The sequence below is a fragment of the Balaenoptera acutorostrata genome, chromosome 10, assembly GCF_949987535.1.
Source record: "Balaenoptera acutorostrata chromosome 10, mBalAcu1.1, whole genome shotgun sequence".
Lineage (NCBI taxonomy): Eukaryota > Metazoa > Chordata > Mammalia > Artiodactyla > Balaenopteridae > Balaenoptera > Balaenoptera acutorostrata.
Window position 1 is genome coordinate 83862894 of NC_080073.1, and position 18954 is coordinate 83881847.

The 18954-nt window shown below is 54.8% G+C and overlaps 2 protein-coding genes across 4 annotated transcripts; both read right to left on the minus strand.

Annotated features, from left to right (window-relative positions):
- Positions 1-598: 598 nt before the first annotated feature.
- Positions 599-13192, minus strand: VARS2 (valyl-tRNA synthetase 2, mitochondrial). Of its 2 annotated transcripts, XM_007193997.2 has the most exons (30): positions 13040-13192; positions 12339-12566; positions 12123-12204; positions 11906-12006; positions 11493-11614; positions 11058-11124; positions 10868-10965; positions 10214-10295; positions 9924-10043; positions 9355-9466; positions 8553-8641; positions 7947-8037; positions 7680-7807; positions 7459-7562; positions 7191-7272; positions 6796-6872; positions 6640-6715; positions 6245-6350; positions 5908-5978; positions 5654-5779; positions 5331-5435; positions 5105-5173; positions 4902-4980; positions 4654-4781; positions 4369-4521; positions 3369-3575; positions 2569-2680; positions 2248-2423; positions 1958-2086; positions 600-1841 (listed from the first exon to the last, which is right to left on the minus strand). In XM_007193997.2, exons 2-30 carry the CDS (start codon positions 12537-12539, stop codon positions 1746-1748), a joined length of 3189 nt encoding a protein of 1062 aa, XP_007194059.2. In that variant the 5' UTR covers positions 12540-12566; positions 13040-13192; the 3' UTR covers positions 600-1745. The 2 variants fall into 2 exon arrangements, with proteins under 2 accessions (XP_057410056.1, XP_007194059.2); XM_057554073.1 differs by lacking the exons at positions 11493-11614; positions 12339-12566; positions 13040-13192 and having other exon boundaries at positions 599-1841; positions 12123-12154.
- A 117-nt stretch (positions 13193-13309) lies between these two features.
- GTF2H4 (general transcription factor IIH subunit 4) lies at positions 13310-18892 on the minus strand. Of its 2 annotated transcripts, none has more exons than XM_028161787.2 (14): positions 18698-18892; positions 17920-18062; positions 17560-17664; positions 17069-17200; positions 16699-16795; positions 16515-16603; positions 16189-16300; positions 15971-15994; positions 15698-15781; positions 15321-15453; positions 15010-15140; positions 14320-14367; positions 14068-14146; positions 13310-13601 (listed from the first exon to the last, which is right to left on the minus strand). In XM_028161787.2, exons 2-14 carry the CDS (start codon positions 18057-18059, stop codon positions 13429-13431), a joined length of 1347 nt encoding a protein of 448 aa, XP_028017588.1. In that variant the 5' UTR covers positions 18060-18062; positions 18698-18892; the 3' UTR covers positions 13310-13428. The 2 variants fall into 2 exon arrangements, with proteins under 2 accessions (XP_028017588.1, XP_007194058.1); XM_007193996.3 differs by having other exon boundaries at positions 15971-16039.
- Positions 18893-18954: the final 62 nt, after the last annotated feature.

Sequence of the window (18954 nt, forward strand, 5' to 3'; positions counted from 1 at the left end):
CTCTTCCCTCTACCTGGAACACTCTTCTCCCAGACATCCACTTGGCTAATTCCTGTACCTCCTACAAGTCTTTACTTAAATCTCACCTTTACAATGAGTTCTGCCCTGACCCATTTCATATTACAACCTGCCTCCCCCCAACACACATATGCACCCAAGCCCCCTACCTTATTCCACCCTTTTCCCCCCTGGCATTTATGACCTTCAGACACACTGGTTTATTTATTTACATGTGTTATTTCTGACTCTCCCTGCTAGAATGAAAGAACTACAATGGCAGAGAGATTTGTTTCATTCATTGATGAATCCAACGGTCCAGAATAGGGCCCAGCATATAATAGGTGCTCAAGAAATACTTGTTGAACTGCGGGAAGGGAAAAAGCAAGGTGCTCACTCCCTCCTTTTCCTTTCCCTCTGGGTGGGATGTGGATATAGTGGTGGGAGAAGATCTTAGACCCAGAGTTGGGAAGAGTGTATCAAAATGTCAGGAAAGTAAGATCAAAAGGTGTATGGGATCCTCTATCGCAGAGTCCTGCACTGCTTCTGCCAAGCAAAAGAAACACCCATCTCGTCTGAGCCATTATCTTTGTTGCTGTTTTTTTTAAAATAACTTTTATTTTTTATTTTTGAGTTGAAGTATAGTTGATTTACAATATCAGTTTCAGGTGTACAACACAGTGATTCAGTATTTTTTATAGGTTAGCCACCATTATCTTTGAAGCTTGGTTACAGCAGTTAGAAAACTTGCACCTAACTTACTGGGTTGAATCCCAGTTGACACTTCGGACTAGTTACTTTTAGTCCCTGAGCATGTTTCTTCAACGCTAAAATGGAGCAAATATCCACCTCACGAGGTTCTGGGGAGGATTAAATGGCACCACAGAGGACTCAGCCCAGCACAGGCCCGCCACATACAGTAGCTTCTCAGAGCTGCTGGACAGAATGTCACTTGGGTGTGGAAGGGCCAGGCCCCTGAATTCCACCAATGAGACAAGGTGTTGGAGGTGGAGGTGGCTAGGTGGGCATCTGTGCATGTGTATATCCCTACCTGGGGCTGGGCAGTGTGTCCCTGGCACTCTGGTTTCAGGTACACAGAAGCAGGGGGGAACTCAATCCCCAGCACAACCTACAGCTCCCCTTAGGCCTGCAGGAAGTCCCTGATCCTCTCAGCACCCTTGGCGATAAGGCCAAGAAGCAGGGAAGCTTCCTTCCGGTGAGAAGCAGAAGAGGGAGGGCCTGCAGAAGTCGGGCCATTGTCAGTAAGTGCAGGAAGTAGGTGGAAGCCAGGTCACTGCTCCCAGGCCCTACCGAGAGCTCCTCCTTCCTCCAATGAGGGCGGCCCCGCCCAGCACCCACACTCCCACTGTGGCCCAGAACCCAGCGCTAAGAGGCCACCCGCCTCTCTCCCAGACCAAAGTGTCAGGGAACAACCAAGAGGCGGAAAGTCACCGCTGGGGGAAAGAGGGACAAAAGGACCACAAGCAGACATGTTTGGGTTCTTAAGTTTATCTGAATTTCCTCATTCCTAAACTTCCAGGTGGGACTGCATAGGAGGGAGGCTGCGGCAAAAACATGAGCGTCTCGAGGACACCCAGTCACTCTGACCAAACCAGTCTGTTTCCTCATTGACGAAGGAGGGAACTGGACCACATGGTCTCTGAGGCTCCACGGCACCATGACAGTTGCCGAACCTGTCCTCAAAGGCGGGTCTGGGAGGCAGGAAAGCTACCAGGGATGGTTAGAGCTCAAAGCTCCCCAGGGCTGGGAGACACATCCATCAAGTGCCGGAGGTGAGAGGCCGCCTTGTCCAGTTTTGACAATTCCAACTGGAGGGAAGAAAGCTGGGCAAGGAGAGAAGCAGGTGAGGATCGAGGTATAGCCTCCCCCCACCACCCCTGTCCCCAGCCCACATTCCCTTAGGGAGTCGGGCATCCTGGGTCGCCTGCCCCAGCCTCACCCTCTGCTGCCTCTGAGTCTCTGCCTCTCCCTCTGATGGGGTCCGGGCTATGAGGCCATCAAGCTGCTTCTGCAACTTGTGTCTTCGGGCAGCTAGCCGAGGTAGGTGGGTCTGGGGGTCCACCAGGCCCTGCGGAAGAACAGAGAGAAGGCTCAGACATCTGCAGTCCAACCAGCATGCCCTTCCCCCCATTCTAAGATCCCTCCTCACTTTTATAGAACCCGCCCCTTGCCCTCCTCCCAACATCCTTTTCAACCCCACCCCTCCCTCCTCCAGTCTCCTCTGGTCACCTGCAGCTCCATGTAGACCTGAACGGTGTCACTGAGAGGGGCCTGGGCCCAGCCCGAGGGAGCTGCTGCAGCTGGGGGTAGAAGGCCCACAGCCCCACAGTGGCCCAGGGTGCCCAGGGGCTCCAGGAAGGCCTCAAAGAGGCCCTGGTCTCCTGGCTCTGAGCTCTGCAGCAGCACTGGGGAGGAAAGGAAACTGTCAGGGTCAAGAGATCATCTCCTCATCCTGCACCTCCTAACTCTGGGCTCTGTCCTCCAGGCTCCCCCTCTTCCCCACCAGCCCCTCCCGTCTGCAGAGACTCAGGAGCCCAGGGCCCGCCTCACCTCGGGGCCGGGCCTTGGTGAGCTGGTACGTGGCGCGGAGAGCCCTCAGCGCCTGCACAGCCTCCTGGACCCGGGAGAAGTGCCGCTCCAGCTCGGGCTGGTGCCAGTGCTCCTGGAGATGGGCACCCAGAGTCGATAAGCGGGCACCTGGGAGACTCGGTCTCAACTCTCCTGGCTCTAACCTCCACCCGCCCACCCCTATCTCCTTAGAGCAACAATCTGCTCTCTCCACCACACACATAATTCACCACCTCAAGGAATGGAACATGGCAAAAACCGGGGTGTCATCTAAGAAGGTCTTAGATGATCGCTGGTTAATATCTGTTTAGTCGCTATGACTGGAGATGACAAACAACCAAAAATCAGAATTTAAAAGATATTATTCAAAACTCACAAAACCAAGTAAGTAAAAAAGAAATTGAGTTAAACTTTAGAATTATTTTTTGGGTGAGTTTGTAGCATTTTATCCTTCTCAAGTTATTAAAGCTTAAAACTGCACTAAGATTTTTGGGATATCCTATCACTAACAACTAATCTCATCACAACCATGACATGTACTATTACTAACCGATACACAGTCACACAGCTAGTGTCAGTCTGGTGACAACGTCCTACTCTAACCACTTGCTAATACTGCCCCCAACACCCAGCCCTACAGGAACAATCCATCCTCCCAAAGACTCCACGGCAAAATACAGACCACCACTGTCAACGACCCCACAGCAGCAAGCCCTTCTAGAAGACTGCTCCCCAAGCCTTTACCAGAAGTCCCACTCCAAGACTCCATGGACGTGACTCACCAAGCTGCGGGCACTGGGGTAGGGGGCAACACAGATGCTGGGGGCAGGGGCGCCACCAGGCCTGGGCGGCAGCCTCTGCCAGAGCTCTTCAGCCAGGAAGGGCATCAGCGGGGCGAGGAGGCGGAGACCGACGTCAGCGCAGGAGAACAGGACCTGAAGAGGCCCCGGGGGGTGGGGCAAGTGCAACAGCACCGGCTTCACAGCCTCCTAGGGAGGAGGCCAACGGGTCAGGGGACATCCACGGCCATGTCCTTCCTCCACACGCTCACCGCCCTACCAGTGGGGATGCTGTGGGTAAACACGGGCAGGAGCACCCAGCATCTCTGAGACCATCAACTGTCCCTGGATACAGTGTGGAGCGTGTGACAACGGGAAATCTAGGGCAGGGACTCTCAGGGATGGGTGGGGAATTAAATTGTTAGGGAGGTTTGTGTTGTTTAGGATGAAAAGCACTGAGTTTTTTTTAATCAAAAAGAGACAGAAATTTTTTAAAAAGCTGAGAAACAGAAATCTAGGGCAGTGGTCCTGGGCCATCAGTGTCAGCATCACCTGGGACAAGAAATGAACATTCTTGCCAGCCACCCCCCAACCTGCTGGCTGAGCTGCTCTGGCGGTGGGACTGACACTCCGCGGTTAACAAGCCCTCCCTCTGAGAGAAGCCCTTGGTCTAAAGACCCCTACTCTTCCTCCCTGTCCGCTCCCAGCTCCCAGCCTACCCGGGGTCCAAACTGAGCAATCACAGGGACTAAAAAAAATCTCCATCTGCCTCCCAATCCTGCTTTGTCAGACTGGGTTTTCTAGAATTCTCCCCTCCTCCTCCTCTCTCTTCTGGTGACAAGCAGGGAACAGTGCCCAGGCCAGTCCCAGGGAAGAGGGGAATTAGGATTTCCCCATCTCATCTGTCTTCCTGTCCGGAGGGCAGAATTAGGAACCCAGTTCAGAGCTCTCTGCTAGGGGAGAGGAAGCAGGTCTGCAGGGGGAATGCCCTCGCCTCACTCACCAAGTAGACATCACAGAGGTTGTGAAGCCAGAAGTGGTACAGGGCGTGGGTGACGAGCGCGAGCTCGCAGGTGAGGAAGCCCCGCTCGCAGTCCCGGGCAGTGCGGGCCAGGCAGCTGAGGATCCAGGCGTCCATGGGGGAGGCGGGGGACAGCTGCGGGCAGAAGGGGCTTCAGGGTGGGACAGCTTGACTCCCACTCCGCTGCCTCCTCTCCTTCTAGATGCCTCCACCAAGCCTCAGATGTCGGACTACCCAGCTCCCAAGCACCCCTTCTTTCTCTCTTACCTCCTCTGCAGACTGGGGTATGAATTTCTCCCCAAGAGCATTCAGGATAAAGCGCAGGGCATTCCAGATCTTATTGCAGAAATGTCTGAAGCTCAGGACCTCAGAGACAGACAGGTGCAAGTCGCCCCCTGGGAGGGAGAGACAGGAGGGAGCGTGCACTGGTGGTGGTTGCACGGGGAGTCCTTAGCGCTGCCCTGCCCTGCCCCACCGCACAGGGGCCGCTGCCGGCTGCCCTCGCCCGGGCTTACCCAGGGCCCCATGCGAGCACAGGGCGAATCTCAGGGCATCTGTCCCACACTCGGGGATCCCATGAGGGAAGTCCTTTCTCTGCAACCAGAAAGAGAAGAGGGGTGGCAGCTGCCTATGAGGCTGCAGGGCCAGAAGCTGGGTTGCAGAGGAACCTGGTGGCCACGAGCTAGAGGCTGGGATGGGTCAGACACTGGCGACTCACCTGTGCTGAGGCCGCGATCACCAGCTCTGCAGGGTCCAAGTTCCCATCCCTCAGCTTCTCCTGCAGCACCTGGGGTGGGTGAATAATTCACTGGCCTCAGTGGAAGACCCTACCCCTACAAGGGCCCCGCCTACTGACTCTCCCAGCTCCAGCCCTCCCTGCCGGCCCCTCCCCTGCCTTCCTCTCTCCTGAAAACCCCATCCCTCTTCAGGCCCTTCATCCTGACCTGCAGTTCCACCCCACTGATGATGTCCCGTGGGTCCAGCACATTCCCCAGCGACTTGCTCATCTTCCGGCCCTGCCTGTCCCGAACCATGGAGTGCAGCAACACCTGGGGGCATGACGGGGGTCAGCAGGGGGGGGCCTGGAGAACTTTACCCTGGAGGATCCCCTGGCTGTCCTCCAGGCTTTAGGGGTTAGGCTGGGAAGTGAATCAGGACAAAGGAACTGGGAACACAGAAAACCCCACATTAGAGGTTAGAATGGACAACAAGGCTTGGGGAAGACTGGGGAGTCACAGAGAGGGGCAGGGTACCAAAGGGCCATTACCTTGCTGAAGGGGAGCTGCCCTGTGAGCTGGGTCCCCAACATGACCATGCGGCCCACCCAAAACAGCAAGAGGTCACTGCCCGTTTCCAAAAGTGACAGGGGGTAGAAATGAGCCAGGTCTGGGGTCTAGGAGAAAAAGATAAGCAGTGAGAGGCCTAAGCCCAGGGCCTCCAGCTCTTCTCAAGACTCTCTGGGGGCCCTGGGGGCCACTTCCTCATCCCCACCTTCACTCTCTTCCTCTCAACCCACCTCACCTCTTGGGGCCAGCCCAGGGCAGAAAAGGGGAAAAGAGCCGAGGAGAACCAGGTATCCAGGACATCGGGGTCTGGGAAACAGAATGGGGAATGGGAACAATTGGAACCTCAGCTTCAGAACCTCAGCCCACTGCTACCCACCTTTCCAGCCCAAGCCCCACCCACAAACCTCAGCCCACTGCTACCCACCTTTCCAGCCCAAGCCCCATCCACAGAGACCAGGGGTCGAGCCCTCTGCCCCATTCCCAGCTTTTCCGACCCTACCTTCTCTACCTCACTACCTGCTCCCTCAAACACCCAGACGCCCTCCCCTGCCCTCCCCAGCTTCGGTACCCACCCCTCTCCAGGGTCAGCTCCGCCCCTGGTCTCCCTGTCAATTCTGCAGCTACTTCTCTGGCCTCAGCCTCTGTCCGCCCGACCACCCAACAGTCGTTCGTGTCGCCCTGCAGAAGTAAGGGGTAGGGAAGAGTGAGGAAGAACAGCACCTGACAGGTGTGAAACACCACTGAGTTTTCATGTTCTCAGGTGGTCTGAGAATGGCCGGCACCCTCTGGTGGTGGGATGAAGAATCGCCAGCTCAGGAGCTCTGATCACACAACAGATGTTTACGAGACCAAGACCAGAAAGCACAGCAAAGGCAGGGAGCTGGGACCAGCACTGGAAGTCCTCGGACTCCTGTGCTAAGGCTCTTTCAGCCCCACCCAGCCCTCCCTTCCGCTTCTTCCTACCAACCTGTGTGTGCTCCTCTACAACCAGGTAGGCTGGAATCTGATGACCCCACCACAGCTGCCGGGAGACACACCAGTCCCTGCCGGGAGGACACGAGTGATTTCCTAGCATAACCAGTGGGCCCCCTCCCCATCTCCTGAGAGCCCCCCTTCTCCTTACCCAGTGTGGGAAAACCAGTGCTGCCAGTTCTTCTGGTGGAAGGAGGGACTGAGCTCCAGGGCCCCTGACTCCACAGCCTGGAGGGAAAGGACCTTTAGACGGTGCTTCCCTTCCTGCACCTCTCAAACCCCCATGAATGGGACAAGTGGTCTCTGAAGTGGTTCTAAAACTCAGGAAGAACCTCCCAAGCCTCCTGAGAAGATTCTGGGCTTGAGTGAGGATGCAAGCCAGCCCTTTCTGTGCACCAGGCCTCCATCCCCACAGCTCTCCTCTCAACGAGCACAGCTAGAGAGGTCTGGGGGGCAGAAGGGCCCCCAGCCTCCCTGTTTCTTCATTCCACTGCTCAGGGAGTCCCCCGGCTCAGGCCCCAGGCCCTCCTCACACTGCAGCCTCACCTTGGCAGCTCTGTCCCCCATTTCCCGGCAGCGGACAAACCACTGGCTCTTCGGTAGGTATTCTACCACATCCCCGGAACGGCTGAAAGGGACACAGGACCCGACTACGTGCCAGGCCCTCAAGCGCTGAGGATACAGCAGCAAACAACACTGACACAGAGCTCGTATTCTAGCATAAGGGGTGCACAGCCCATCCTGCGGTCACTCTTAAGCTTCATCCATTCCCATCTGGGGTGGTCCCTATGGAAAGGAGTGAAAATGGGGTTACCTGCAAATGGGCAGCACCATAGGGTGGTCCTGGAATCCCCGGAACAGGTCCCGTTCCCTCAGTGCCGACAGAATCTTTTCCCGGGCCACAAATCGGTGAAGACCCTGGGGAAAAGCAGCAACAGGAAAGCTTAAAGGCTGCTAGGAAAACAAGAAAGTGGGAGAGGGGAGATGGGGCAGAGGGTGCCCCCAAAGGACGGGGTATCACTGAGCTGGTACTACCTGCAGCCAGTCCCCACAGAGGGAGGTCATGGTCCCATCCTCTGCAATGACACTCAGGGGGCTCAAGCCGTGTCGGGCCCCCAGCTCAGCATCGGCAGGGCTGTGAGCTGGAGTCACCTTCACTGCCCCTAGGGGAGCAGAACTGATGTAAGCACTGAACCCTGACCTTGACTTTTTCAGATGTATCGTCATCGCCCACGCTACCCTATCTCTCCCTCTCGTCCCCCAGAAGCCCTGACTTCCTCTCTCTCCCCTGCCCCCACTCACCTGTGCCCAGGTGTGGCTGAACAGCACAGTCTGTGATAAGGGGGAGAAGCTGCCCCGTCAAGGGATGACGAAGTTGTTGCCCATGTAGATGCTGAAGGGAAGGGAGAGGGAACAAGGACAGGCATGTGTGTGGGATGGAAGGGTCTGGGGTGGGCATGAGAACCCTGGGAATATGAGGGTGAAAACCAGAAGGTAAAGAGCCAGAGCAGGGCTTGGTAAACTTTTTCTTAAGGGAACAGAGTATAAATATTTTAAGCTTTACAGGCCAAGAGGCAAATTCAGTCTCTGTACAAAAACTCCACTCCGCCACCATGGCCGAGTTAGATAACACATGATGTAGCTGCAGACGATACAGAGGGAACGAGGGTGGCTCGTACAAAAATAGGCAGCAGGTGGATCTGGCCCACGGGCCATAGTTTGTCAGCCCCTGAGCTGAAGTGTAACATCAGGAAGAGAAGGGAGTAGACTCAGAGCCACTGGAGAACTGAGATGAGGGAAATCTTAGGAAAAGGAAGAGAAAGCAGAGAGGAGGAGCTGCCATTCTAAAAGGAAGGGAAGAGGATGGGGGTGGGAAGGCCAGGTGGCAGAGAGCGCGCTGTGTATTACTATGTATCGGGAGTCATCGGGATGGACGGCCACAGCCACGTCTCCAGGCAATGTCTCTGGCCTCGTGGTTCCTACCACAACTTCTGCATCTGAAGACAAAATTCAAGCACTTAAAGTTGGTCCTCGCCCTCACCCCACACTCCTGACAAAGCTAAAGCCAGAAGAACTGGCAAAGGGAGGGGACAGGGATGGTCAAAGTTGAGCAGGCCCCCAGGAGTAACTAGAGAAAACTAGGACCAGTGTCTACAGGAGCCTGAGGTTTCCCCCAAGCTAATGACCAGAGGCCTGAGGGGGTGTCTGGTGCTGCGGAATTCCTCAATAACTTGCTTGTGAGACAAGGACAGAATGTTAATAAATACAACTAGAATCCTTGCTTGGTGCACAGAGGACACTGGGGGTTCTCGGTGCCCTGATCATAAATGCTGTGCATTCTTTGGGGCAAGCAGCAGCCTCTCCTACAAGAAACCTCCTCTGACTATTCCAGCTCATCTATCTTCCCCTTCTCCAAACTCTTGGGAACACTTATTGTTCAAACCACACTGCAGAACTGATCCTTTGTCTCTTCCGGGGGTAGCAGCCTCCTGCAGAATTATGCTAAGCTCCCACAGGGCAGTGACCACGTGCACTTTTCTTACATGGCCCAGGATACCCAGGGTGAGTGCCCATGAGGACGCAACACTACCAAGGTTCCTTATGTCATGTGGGAGATAGGCTGGTGGGTTCCCTCCATCAGCCCAACATGGGCTTGAGAAAACAGGGGAAGCAGAGACAAGTGGGTGACCTTTCCGAGGACTACCCTCACCAGGCTCTCCATCCACGGGGAAGGCCACGGAAAAGAGGAGGCCAAAAGACACAGGGGTGGGGGAGTCAGGCAACCGAAGCTCCGTGCAGCCAGAGAGGGGCCGGCTCTCCACCTGGAGGCGTGGAAAAAGCAGGGTCAGAGAGCAGCCTTTCTGCAAGGCTTGCACCCGGTTTCCCACCTCCATTCATCCACGGCCCCGCCTCCCTGCAACCCATCTAAAAGCCACTTGCAGGATTCAGGAGCCACCTCCCTTCCCTCACCTAATACTTGTGCAGCCACAGTTACAGAAAATATTCACCAAGCACTTAAACCACGCACAGGTGTTGTGCCGAGCACCTTCCAGGAGTTCTCACTGAATTCTCACAACACCCCCATGACACAGGCATTTCCATCCCCCCTAATTTACAGACTGAGGAAACTGAGGCTGACAGAAGCTAACAGCCTGCCAGGAGCCACACAGCTGGGAGGTGGCCAGACTCAGATGTGAATCCAGGCAGTCTGGCTCCCAAGTCCAAGCTCTCCCCCTGCCTCAGAGTTCTCACAAACCCGCCTCTCCTTCTCTGCCTCACCTCAATATCCGAGATGGCAGAGCGTAAAGCACACGACCAGTTGACAAGCTGCCGGCTCCGGTACAACAACCCAGCCTTGTAGAGCCGCACGAAAGCTTCTGTCACAGCCACTGAGGAGCCCTAGAATGATCTGAGTGTCCACATCCAACAGCCTCTTCTCAGCCCATCACCCCACTCAGGGACCCGGGCATCCCACCCTGCTACCCCAACACACACAGCAACCCGCCTCCCTGCACAGAGCTCTAAACACCTCCCCGACACCCACAGGGACCACGGCACGGGACACTCACGGCATCCATGGTAAAACACTCTCGGTCCCAGTCCAGGGAGGCCCCCAGCACTCGGAGCTGCTCACAGATCTCTCCACCTTTCCTGGAGTGAGTACGGCATTGGTTTAGCCTCTAGAAGCTAATGGACACGGACAAACCCAGTATGGGGCCTTCTATGACACTGAAAGAAGCATAAAGTTCTACAGTAATGGGAAGGGGCAGCTGATTTGTGAGAAACCCAAAGAAGCTTTACAGAGAAGACGGCATGTGTTAACAGACCTGGAAGAAAGAGGGTAATTTCAAGTGGATGGAAAGTGGGAATGGCTGAGGAGAGATGATGAACTCTAAGCAAGGGAAAATGGGATAAATAGAGAGAAAAACATAAATATATACATACATATATATACGTACATATACACAAATATCTACATTTTAACGTATACAATACACACACACACACACACACACACACACACACACACACACACACACACACACACACACACACACAGCTTGGAGACCCCACCAAATGCTAAGGGGCTTCAGAGCTTAAGTCACCACAGGAAGTTAGGACTGAATGGAAAAAGCCTTGACTACATGTTAGGAGAGAGGGGCTGGGAAGCCAGGACCCAAACCTGCTGTCTCGGCCCCTCCAGTCATGCCCACCATACTCACTCCTCCTTCCACTTCCACACCTCCCTAAGGAAGTCTTCCCGGCTCAGCTCGTGTCTCCTCACTCCTCGCTCCTTCCACAGCTGTTTCTCCACCACAGCCTACAGCAAGATGAGGGGGCAAACAGAGAATCAGGTCGCTTTGGGGGAAGAACTCTCTCACCCAAGAAAAGGAAAAGTGGCGAAAGACATACTTGAGTAGCAATCCCTGCATGATCTGATCCAGGGACCCACAGCACCTGATCCCCACGCATCCGGTGCCTGCAAAAGAAATACCGTCATGGGACTTCCCTGGTGGCGCAGTGGTTAAGACTCTGCGCTCCCAATGCAGGGGGCCGGGGTTTGATCCCTGGTCAGGGAACTAGATCCCACATGCATGCCACAACTAAAAGTTCGCGTGCCGCAACTAAGGAGCTGGCGAGTGCAACTAAGGAGCCCGCGAGCCGCAACTAAGGAGCCCACCTGCCGCAACTAAGACCCGGAGCAACCAAATAAATAAAATATTTTTAAAAAGAAAAGAAAAGAAAAACCCTCACAGGAATCCCTGGTCTTACATGTTTGTTTATCCTCACTCCTTCCCACTTTCTCCTTCCCCTCCAAGAACTCAAGCAGCCCCATTCCCGTCTCACCAGCGCACGAGGGCGTCCTGTATGGCTACGGTCAGCGCATGCCCAATATGCAGGGAGCCCGTGACATTGGGGGGTGGGATACACATGGAAAAGGTCTCCCGTGTGGCCTGGGGCAGCCTGGCCTAGAGGAAGGGAAAGTCAAAGGGCAAGAGAGGGCTGCATGTTCCCTGGGGAAACAGCACACTCTGGTGTCTCCAAGGCAGAAAGAACTGCAGGAAAAACAGTCCGGCAAATAACAGGGAAGGGGAAAACCTGTGGACACCTTGGAGACACCAGAGGGAGAAGGCAAGCTCTCCTTGCTTTTCGCAGCCCCTGCAATGTGGCTGGTTGCGAGCTCCAGACTCATGCCCACCAACCTCATGGGCCATTCTGCCCTGAGGACCATTTAGCACCCCTCCCTACCAGGTACTAACCTGATATTCTGGTTTGAAGAAGCCCTCTCGCACCCACCAAGGGTACCAGGCAGCCTCAACATATTGGGGACTGTATGCAGGAGGCAGGGGCCGGGAGACATCTATGGAGGAAGAGGAGAGCTCCACTAACTCCTGAGTTTTGTTCCCAGGTTGCATTTCAGCAGACCAAATGGGCAACCAAAATGTGAGGGAAAAGGCCTTCAAGTGTCCTAGTTACCTTTCTTTTCACCATGTTCCGTGGGGATTTCATACAACACTATCTCCTTAGGAGTCCAGGCCTTACTGGATTCTGCAGGTGACTGCGGAGAGGAGGAACCAGAAGGGGGGATGCAATTCGAATAAACCCCAGGTATCTGGAATCCAGCCAGTCTCCTCCTCCAGCTCCCTCCCAAGATTTCTCAGAGAACCAAGGACAAGCTGTCTGACCCCTAACCTTCGTCTTCTGGGCGATTCCAACCTCCAGCGCCGCCTGCTTCTGTCGCAGGCGCTTCTGTTTGGCTTCACGGTTCCTCTGCGAGATGGCTGATCCATTGGGCTCTGACTGGGTGGAAAGGGGATGGGACCTGGGGAGTCCCCTTGAGGGCCTCAACCCCCAGAGTGGTGGTCGAAAAGAGGCCAGAGGCAAATGAGGCATCGGGAGTACTTGGAAAGGGGCCAAGGTCTGTTCCAGAGAGAGCACATTAGGAAGTTAGGGGGGTGAGGGAGGGTCACATCTCCCAAAATCACATCCTCCTCCTTATTCTCTGCCTCCCTCCAAGCACTGGTCTGTTATTTTAAGTATCTATCCCATCCCTCACAACCCTTCCTCTGTGAGGACTAGATTGCACGGTGTCGACAGGGCTCTTCCAGGACAGGGTAGGACTCTCAGGCCCTCAACCTACTCATCTGCGACGTGGGGGTGACCGCGGACACAGAGAAGGGGAAAGGACTCAGGGATTCTGGCAAATGATGGACATTAGCGCTCCCGGGAGCCAGCAAGGAGTCCCGCCAGGGTTACTACTTGCCCGCCTGCCCCAGAGGCCGTCCGCACTGCCCCCAGCCAGCGCGTGCCAGGCCTTCCCCCCCGTCCCGCCGCGTGGGTCCTGACCCCGCAGCACCTCCCACTCCCCGAAGGCCTGCCCGCCGCGCGCTCACCAGGTGAGCCCGCCGCTATCCCAGGGCGCCCTGCGGCTGCGGGCAATTGGGGCGGCGGCGTCAGACGCTCGAGCACCAGCTAACTGGACCCCGGAACTTGACTCGCGGTCACCGCGGCGCTGGGAGGCGGGTCCCCGCCCGGGCGCATGCGCGGTAACTGGCCTCGGCCCCACCTCCTTCCCCTCCAGGTCCAATGGCTGTCGACGCGGGGAGAAGGGCGTTCTCCGCCGAGCGGGGTGGCCTCTCGGGGAGGCGCCGGGGGCTGCATGGTTCACTTTCACAACTTTATTAAACAAGAACAGTCCCGACGTGTGAATAAGAAAACTCCTGATTTCCGAGGCCGCACCCGCCTCCACGCGGCCCGCCCTCCTGGGTCCGGTCCCCCACTCTCAGGAGTTGTGCTTCTGCCGCTTCCAGAAGCGCTTGACGTCGCCGTGCCCGGCCGGGGTCACCACCATGAGGCGCTTGGCCGAGTTCTCGAACACCAGGACGCCCAGCTCCCGAGCGTGGGCCAGCAGCAGCTCAAAGTCCACTTGCGACAGGAACTGGTTATACAGGACGCCTGGGGTCCGCAGGTCAGGAGCGACGGGGAGAGAGAGGAGGTGAGAACCTGAGGCGCGGAGCCCCTGGGTGGCAGCCTCAGGGCAGCGGTCTGGGCTTGCCATCCACCACGTTTAAATACTAATCTTCTATGTTTGCCTCTTCCAGGGCTCATCCTAACACTAGTGTGATCCAGCCATATTCAGGAAAGCAGTATAATACAATAAGAAAACCCACTAATCCTTACCAAAACCAGAGAAATTACTATGAATTATCCCTCCCAATTTCCCTCTTCTAGCTGAATCCAAATTGCACTGATTTGAGACAATTTATTTACTGCCACCGACTCACCCCAAAATAAAAAGTGCATGCGTTTACCAGCCCATGCAGTAAACAAAAAATAAAATGCATGAATAGCTTTTTCAGTTCAAGACTGAATTGTCCTTCCTCTGGCCAATGACCAAGAATCAACCGCAAAAGCCACTCACCTTCGGTGAACCGGAGTCTGTCCCTTTCCAGCTCCCACAGCCGAATCTGGTCCGTGATGGTGGGGGGCAGCACAGGTGTCTGCAGGGGCAAGGGATGGCTGTAAGATTCAGGAATACTACTCCAGACAACCCTAGCCCTCCACTCATCCCCCAGATTTGGGTGCCCCTTTCTCTTTTCCATCACTTCATCGCCAGGTGCCAAGGGCTGTCAGCCTCCAGCAGCTGTCTGTACCTCCAGTCTCCTGTTTGTACCTGCTTAAGCATCACTGGGTGGGCCCTTGTCCTTAGGAAATGGATGATCTAGGAAAACAGACAAGAACTGGGATCAAGGGCTTAAGAAAGCAGGAAAGCTACCTAAGCTGTCACCTAATGTCACTGAACATCAACTGTTTAAAAACTCATGGGCACATGCCTGTCAACAGTTCAACCCATCCCAGTTTAGCTGTTGTCCCAAGGTGCTGTTCCCACTGGTGATGTCTGCTACTCCTTCTTTGACACATCTGTCCTTTCCATAGTCTCGTTTTTCGTTTTTTTATCTTTAAAATAACAGCAACTATTATTTTTGAGCACTTACTGCATGGCAGGCTCTGAGCTAAATGCTTTACCTTTATTTCACTGAATCCTTCCAATAGCCCTATGAGGTAAGAACTCTCATTATTTCCATTTTCCAGATGAGGAAACTGAGACTCAGAGAAGAGAAACAACTAGACCATCTCTGCAGCTAGGAAGTGGTGGTGTCCTTCTTCCATGTCTTTTCCCCTCGACGGTCTACCTATTCCCACCCCTAGAGCCTTGATTTCTCGTCACCACCACCTACTATAACAGACCCCATGAGGTGGGTCATGAGGCCTTCCATGAGGCCTTCCATGAGGTGACCACCCTGTACCCCACAGGCCAGGTGCAGCCTTTCTTCCCACCTCCACCTTCCCCAAGAGGCGATACCTGTTGGGCTGTGATGCCACTAGCAATGGCCTGCTGCACACTCTCCCGGGTCACCTGTGCCACCACCATGTTGGGGAAGCGATAGAGCATCTCAGAGAAAAGGGCAATGAGGGCGATCTGCAGCTCCGACTCTGACCCGAGGATAGGAAGAGAGGATTAGGAGGCTCCTCCACACCCAGAGCTCAAGCCTCAGAGAGCTCTGTAAACCACCAAGTTTACATGACCAGAAACTGGCAGTCCCTCCTCCTTCTTTCCCCTTCCCCACTCCCCTCCCCAGCCTGCTCTCCCAGGGGCCCTCTGTCCAGCCTCACCCGTGTAGGCATACAGCCGGTAATTGGTTTCCACGACAATGAACCCCGGCTGATGCACAGTGCCCCCAGCCCCAGAAACACCTGACGAGAGATTGATGGCCAGTCGTGTGGGGTAGTAACGCCGAGATTTCCTCTGGAAAGGAGAAGGGAAAGGCAATAGGCCCTCTCTCCAGCGTCACTGCCCTTCATCTTCCTCCTCAGACATTATAGATTCCTTCCAGTGCACAGAACCTCAACTCCCAATTTCTCTCCCGAGGGACCCAAGCATTCAGTCCTGGCAACTGCTTCCCGCCTCCTGAGACCCCACTCCTTTTTAAGGCCAAGGCACCATACCACCCTGCCTCTTCCCTAGAAGCCATGTATCTGGGTGCTCATACCTTCCTCTGGAAAACAAGCCCAAACTCACGCAGATGTTGCAGGAAGTTCAACAGAGAATCACTCATACCTTCCACAGAGTAATCCTAGGGAAGAGAGATGGCCAGCTGGGGTCCAAAACACATCTCATCCTCCCTTTCCCAACCCCATACACTCACTCCCTCTTTTCCCATCTTTGTTCATTCTTATCTTTCACTGTATTGCCCCATAACCTCATTTCCCTTTCCCATCTCTCTACTCTTTTCCCATCTTGCCCACCCAAGCCCCCAGCTTACCTTGCCCAGAGTAGAGAAGCTGAGCTGGAAGAGAAAGGAGAGAATCTCCACTAGGTCCATGCCCCGACTCTAGGGAGGAATGGGCAGAGACAAAGGGGGAGGGATGGGAGGGAGGAAATGAGGAGAAAAAATCAGGGAACAGAGTCTACGGGCAGCAGTCTCTCAGTGGGTCCTGGGAAGAGCAGAGCATGCTGGCAGGCAGCCCCTGACCTGCTCACCTGCGCTGTCTGCAGATACTGCAACATAAAGTACCAGAGCTGGGCCGGGGTGTCCAGCAACAGGAACTGGAAGCCGGCAGAGGTAATGCAGGGCGGCTCTCCAGGTTCAGCACTAGAGACAGAGAGGGCCCATGGCAGAGGTGTGCAGAGAAAGGCCACCATCCCACCTGTGTGATCACAGTTTTTTTGGTTTATCTCTGGCCGTACTCTGCTCAGCTCTCCTTTTACAGTCAACCCTCTGCAATCCTGACCCGATGTGGACACTCAATTTAGCAGGGACCCAAGGAGATGGCAAAACAGAGCCGCTGTACCTCTGGCTTCCTTACCTCTTCATGAGCCCAGCCTGGCTAAGGAGCTGAGCCAAGTCCTGGCTGACGGCTGCGCTGGGGGATCCCACCATGAAGTGCAGGACCACCTGAGGAACGGAAGAGAACACAGAGTCGGATGCCTCTAAAGGCCGTGGGAAGTAGGAGCACAAGCAGAGACACACACAGAGTCCCAAGTCCTCACCTCCCATCGCTCCTCTGCATACTTGTCAAGTGAGGGGACATCCCGGGCGTGCTTGTCTGGTCCCAGCTGACTTGTGTCATCAGACCAGGCCTTGCCCCTATGCCAGGACAGCCGAGAGTAAGGAACCCTGCCTGTGTTCCCCACCCACCCTTCTGCCCTCTTTCCACCTTCGTCCCCAGGGGCCATGAGTGGGAGACATTTCCTACACCATGTAGCTATGTCTGGTCCAACTTACTCCTAAAGGAGCTTCCAAAGTGCAGCCCACAAGCTTCCAGAGAGGGCCCCTCAGGAGCTTCCCCTCCAGCAGTTTAATGAGCAGTTTAATCACTATTTCCCCTGCCTAGCTTAGGAAAAGGTGTAAGTGACATACCCACCCAGAAGGGCAATGCGGAGGTTTTGGCGGAATATGGGGTTGAGGATGAGGCCTTGGAGACCACCAGGGAGCAGCTGGGTGTGCCAGATACGGAGGCCGCTCAGCAGCCCCGTGCTTTCCTCCTGAGCTCTGGAACAGAAGCAGAGAGGTGAGGGGGATGTCCGGAGAACAGAAAGAAGGAGGCCCATAAAGGCTTCCATTTCTGCCTGTTCTGAACTGGTGATCCTTGGAACACTGTTTCACGTGAGAGTAAGATCAGTGTCTTCTTAAGGCAAATTTCTTTACTGTAACACCTACCAGAGCCTTCTTACAGACCTCACAACTCTCCAAGAGGCAAAATACAGTAAACGGAATTTCCCAAAACTTGCTTAATTACAAGTTTTGTGGTGTTCCCATCAATATTTCCTGGAAGTGTCCCAAGAACAGCAGTTTGGGAAACCTGGCTATTGAGAAATTTGTATCTGGCTGAGAATGCAGGAGACACTCACTTGCTGAATTCCTTCTTCACCCACAGGGCTACAGCAGCTTGCGGCAAAGGCTGCTCCAGAAAGAGCATCCGCATCACCCAGTTCTTAGCCAAAGATGGGAGCTCCCTGTAAGACAGGAGAGGGAAAATGTTAATATCAGAGCTGCCTGAGAACTGCATCCCTGCTCTCAATGCCCTCAAACACCTCACCTCACCCCCCACACTTTTACCAGTCTTGCTGCCCCCACTACCTCCATCTGGTTTGGCACACTTCAATCTCCAAGCCCACGAGGGCTAAGCTTCTACCCACAAGAACTTATTCCAGTCTGCAGGCCTCGTTACATTTCCCCACCATGGTCCCTGCCATGAAGGGGGTCCTCACCTGAAGACAGCCAGACAGGTGGCAGGGTGCCCATACAATCGGTCCAATACCCCAGGGCTCAGGCTCCCTAGGAATTCCTGCAGGTTCCTGCATTGTAGGTGTACTCGATTCAGTCCACCCCTGGAAGGGGTGCTCTCCATCACCTGAGAGGTGCAAGTGTTAGTGTTCCCCCACAGTCCATGCCAGTGTTGCCCCTCACCTTTCTCACTCCGGCTCCAGAGCCACTGGCCCCCACAAAAATGCATCTTTTCTATGGTTTCCTTTTTCATGTCACTCATCTCTTGTTTCTCCCAAACCTGACCAACCTCCCCTCTTTTCCTGCCTCCTTGCCCCACTGCTGGCCTCAGCTCCAGTCTTCTCTAAATTTCTAGATGGCAGAATTGTTAACTGTCCCATATTTGCAAACTTTGTATTTCAATGACTTGTCTCATCTTTACCTAAGCAGTGACAAAAAGACTTGTTGGAGCCCAACCCTCTCTCCCTCCTACCTCTCCTGGTCTGAGCAGCCTATAAGCTCCAAATCTGTCCGTTATTCCCATCTATTTCTTGGCCCCATTTCTCGTGCTGGGCACGGCAATAACTACCTTACCCCTCCGTGTCTCCCAAATCCAATTCCACCTCTTTCCTCTTCCCGCCCCCAAGACTACTTCACCCCATTCAGCCTGACCCACACCGCTTGATCTCCTAACTTGCCCCCTACTTTCCTCCCAGTCCTCTCCTCTCATTCAACTCTCTTCCTCTTATACCTCCGCTACCGCTTCTCTCCCAGCCCCCTTACCACTTAGTGTCGATCCCCCCTCGTGCACTCCAAGTCTCGTCGCTTAAACGGAGCCAATGTCTCTCATTGGCTCCGGGGAATAGGGAAAAGGATGGCGGAAAATGAGAGAAAAAAATGGGAGAGGGTCGAAGGATTTCACAGACAGGAGACCAGAGTGGAGGATTCAGAAAAGAAGGGAAGGAGTGGAGAAGCAGGGAGGACAAGAATCGGCGCTGCGCTCGCCCGCCGCAGGGCATACTGGGAATTGGAGTCTTGTC

Coding starts and splice junctions, on each gene's coding strand:
- GTF2H4 (XM_007193996.3), bottom strand. CDS start 18,059: ATGGAGAGCACCCCTTCCAGGGGTGGACTGAATCGAGTACACCTACAA. Junction 16,040..16,188: donor AGTATCTGCAGACAGCGCAG/GTGAGCAGGTCA, acceptor ATTCCTCCCTAG/AGTCGGGGCATGGACCTAGT. Junction 14,368..15,009: donor GTGGCATCACAGCCCAACAG/GTATCGCCTCTT, acceptor CTGTTTTCCTAG/ATCATCCATTTCCTAAGGAC.
- VARS2 (XM_007193997.2), bottom strand. CDS start 12,539: ATGCCTCATTTGCCTCTGGCCTCTTTTCGACCACCACTCTGGGGGTTG. Junction 7,563..7,679: donor TCTGTGGGGACTGGCTGCAG/GTAGTACCAGCT, acceptor GCTTTTCCCCAG/GGTCTTCACCGATTTGTGGC. Junction 4,981..5,104: donor TGATCGCGGCCTCAGCACAG/GTGAGTCGCCAG, acceptor TTCTGGTTGCAG/AGAAAGGACTTCCCTCATGG.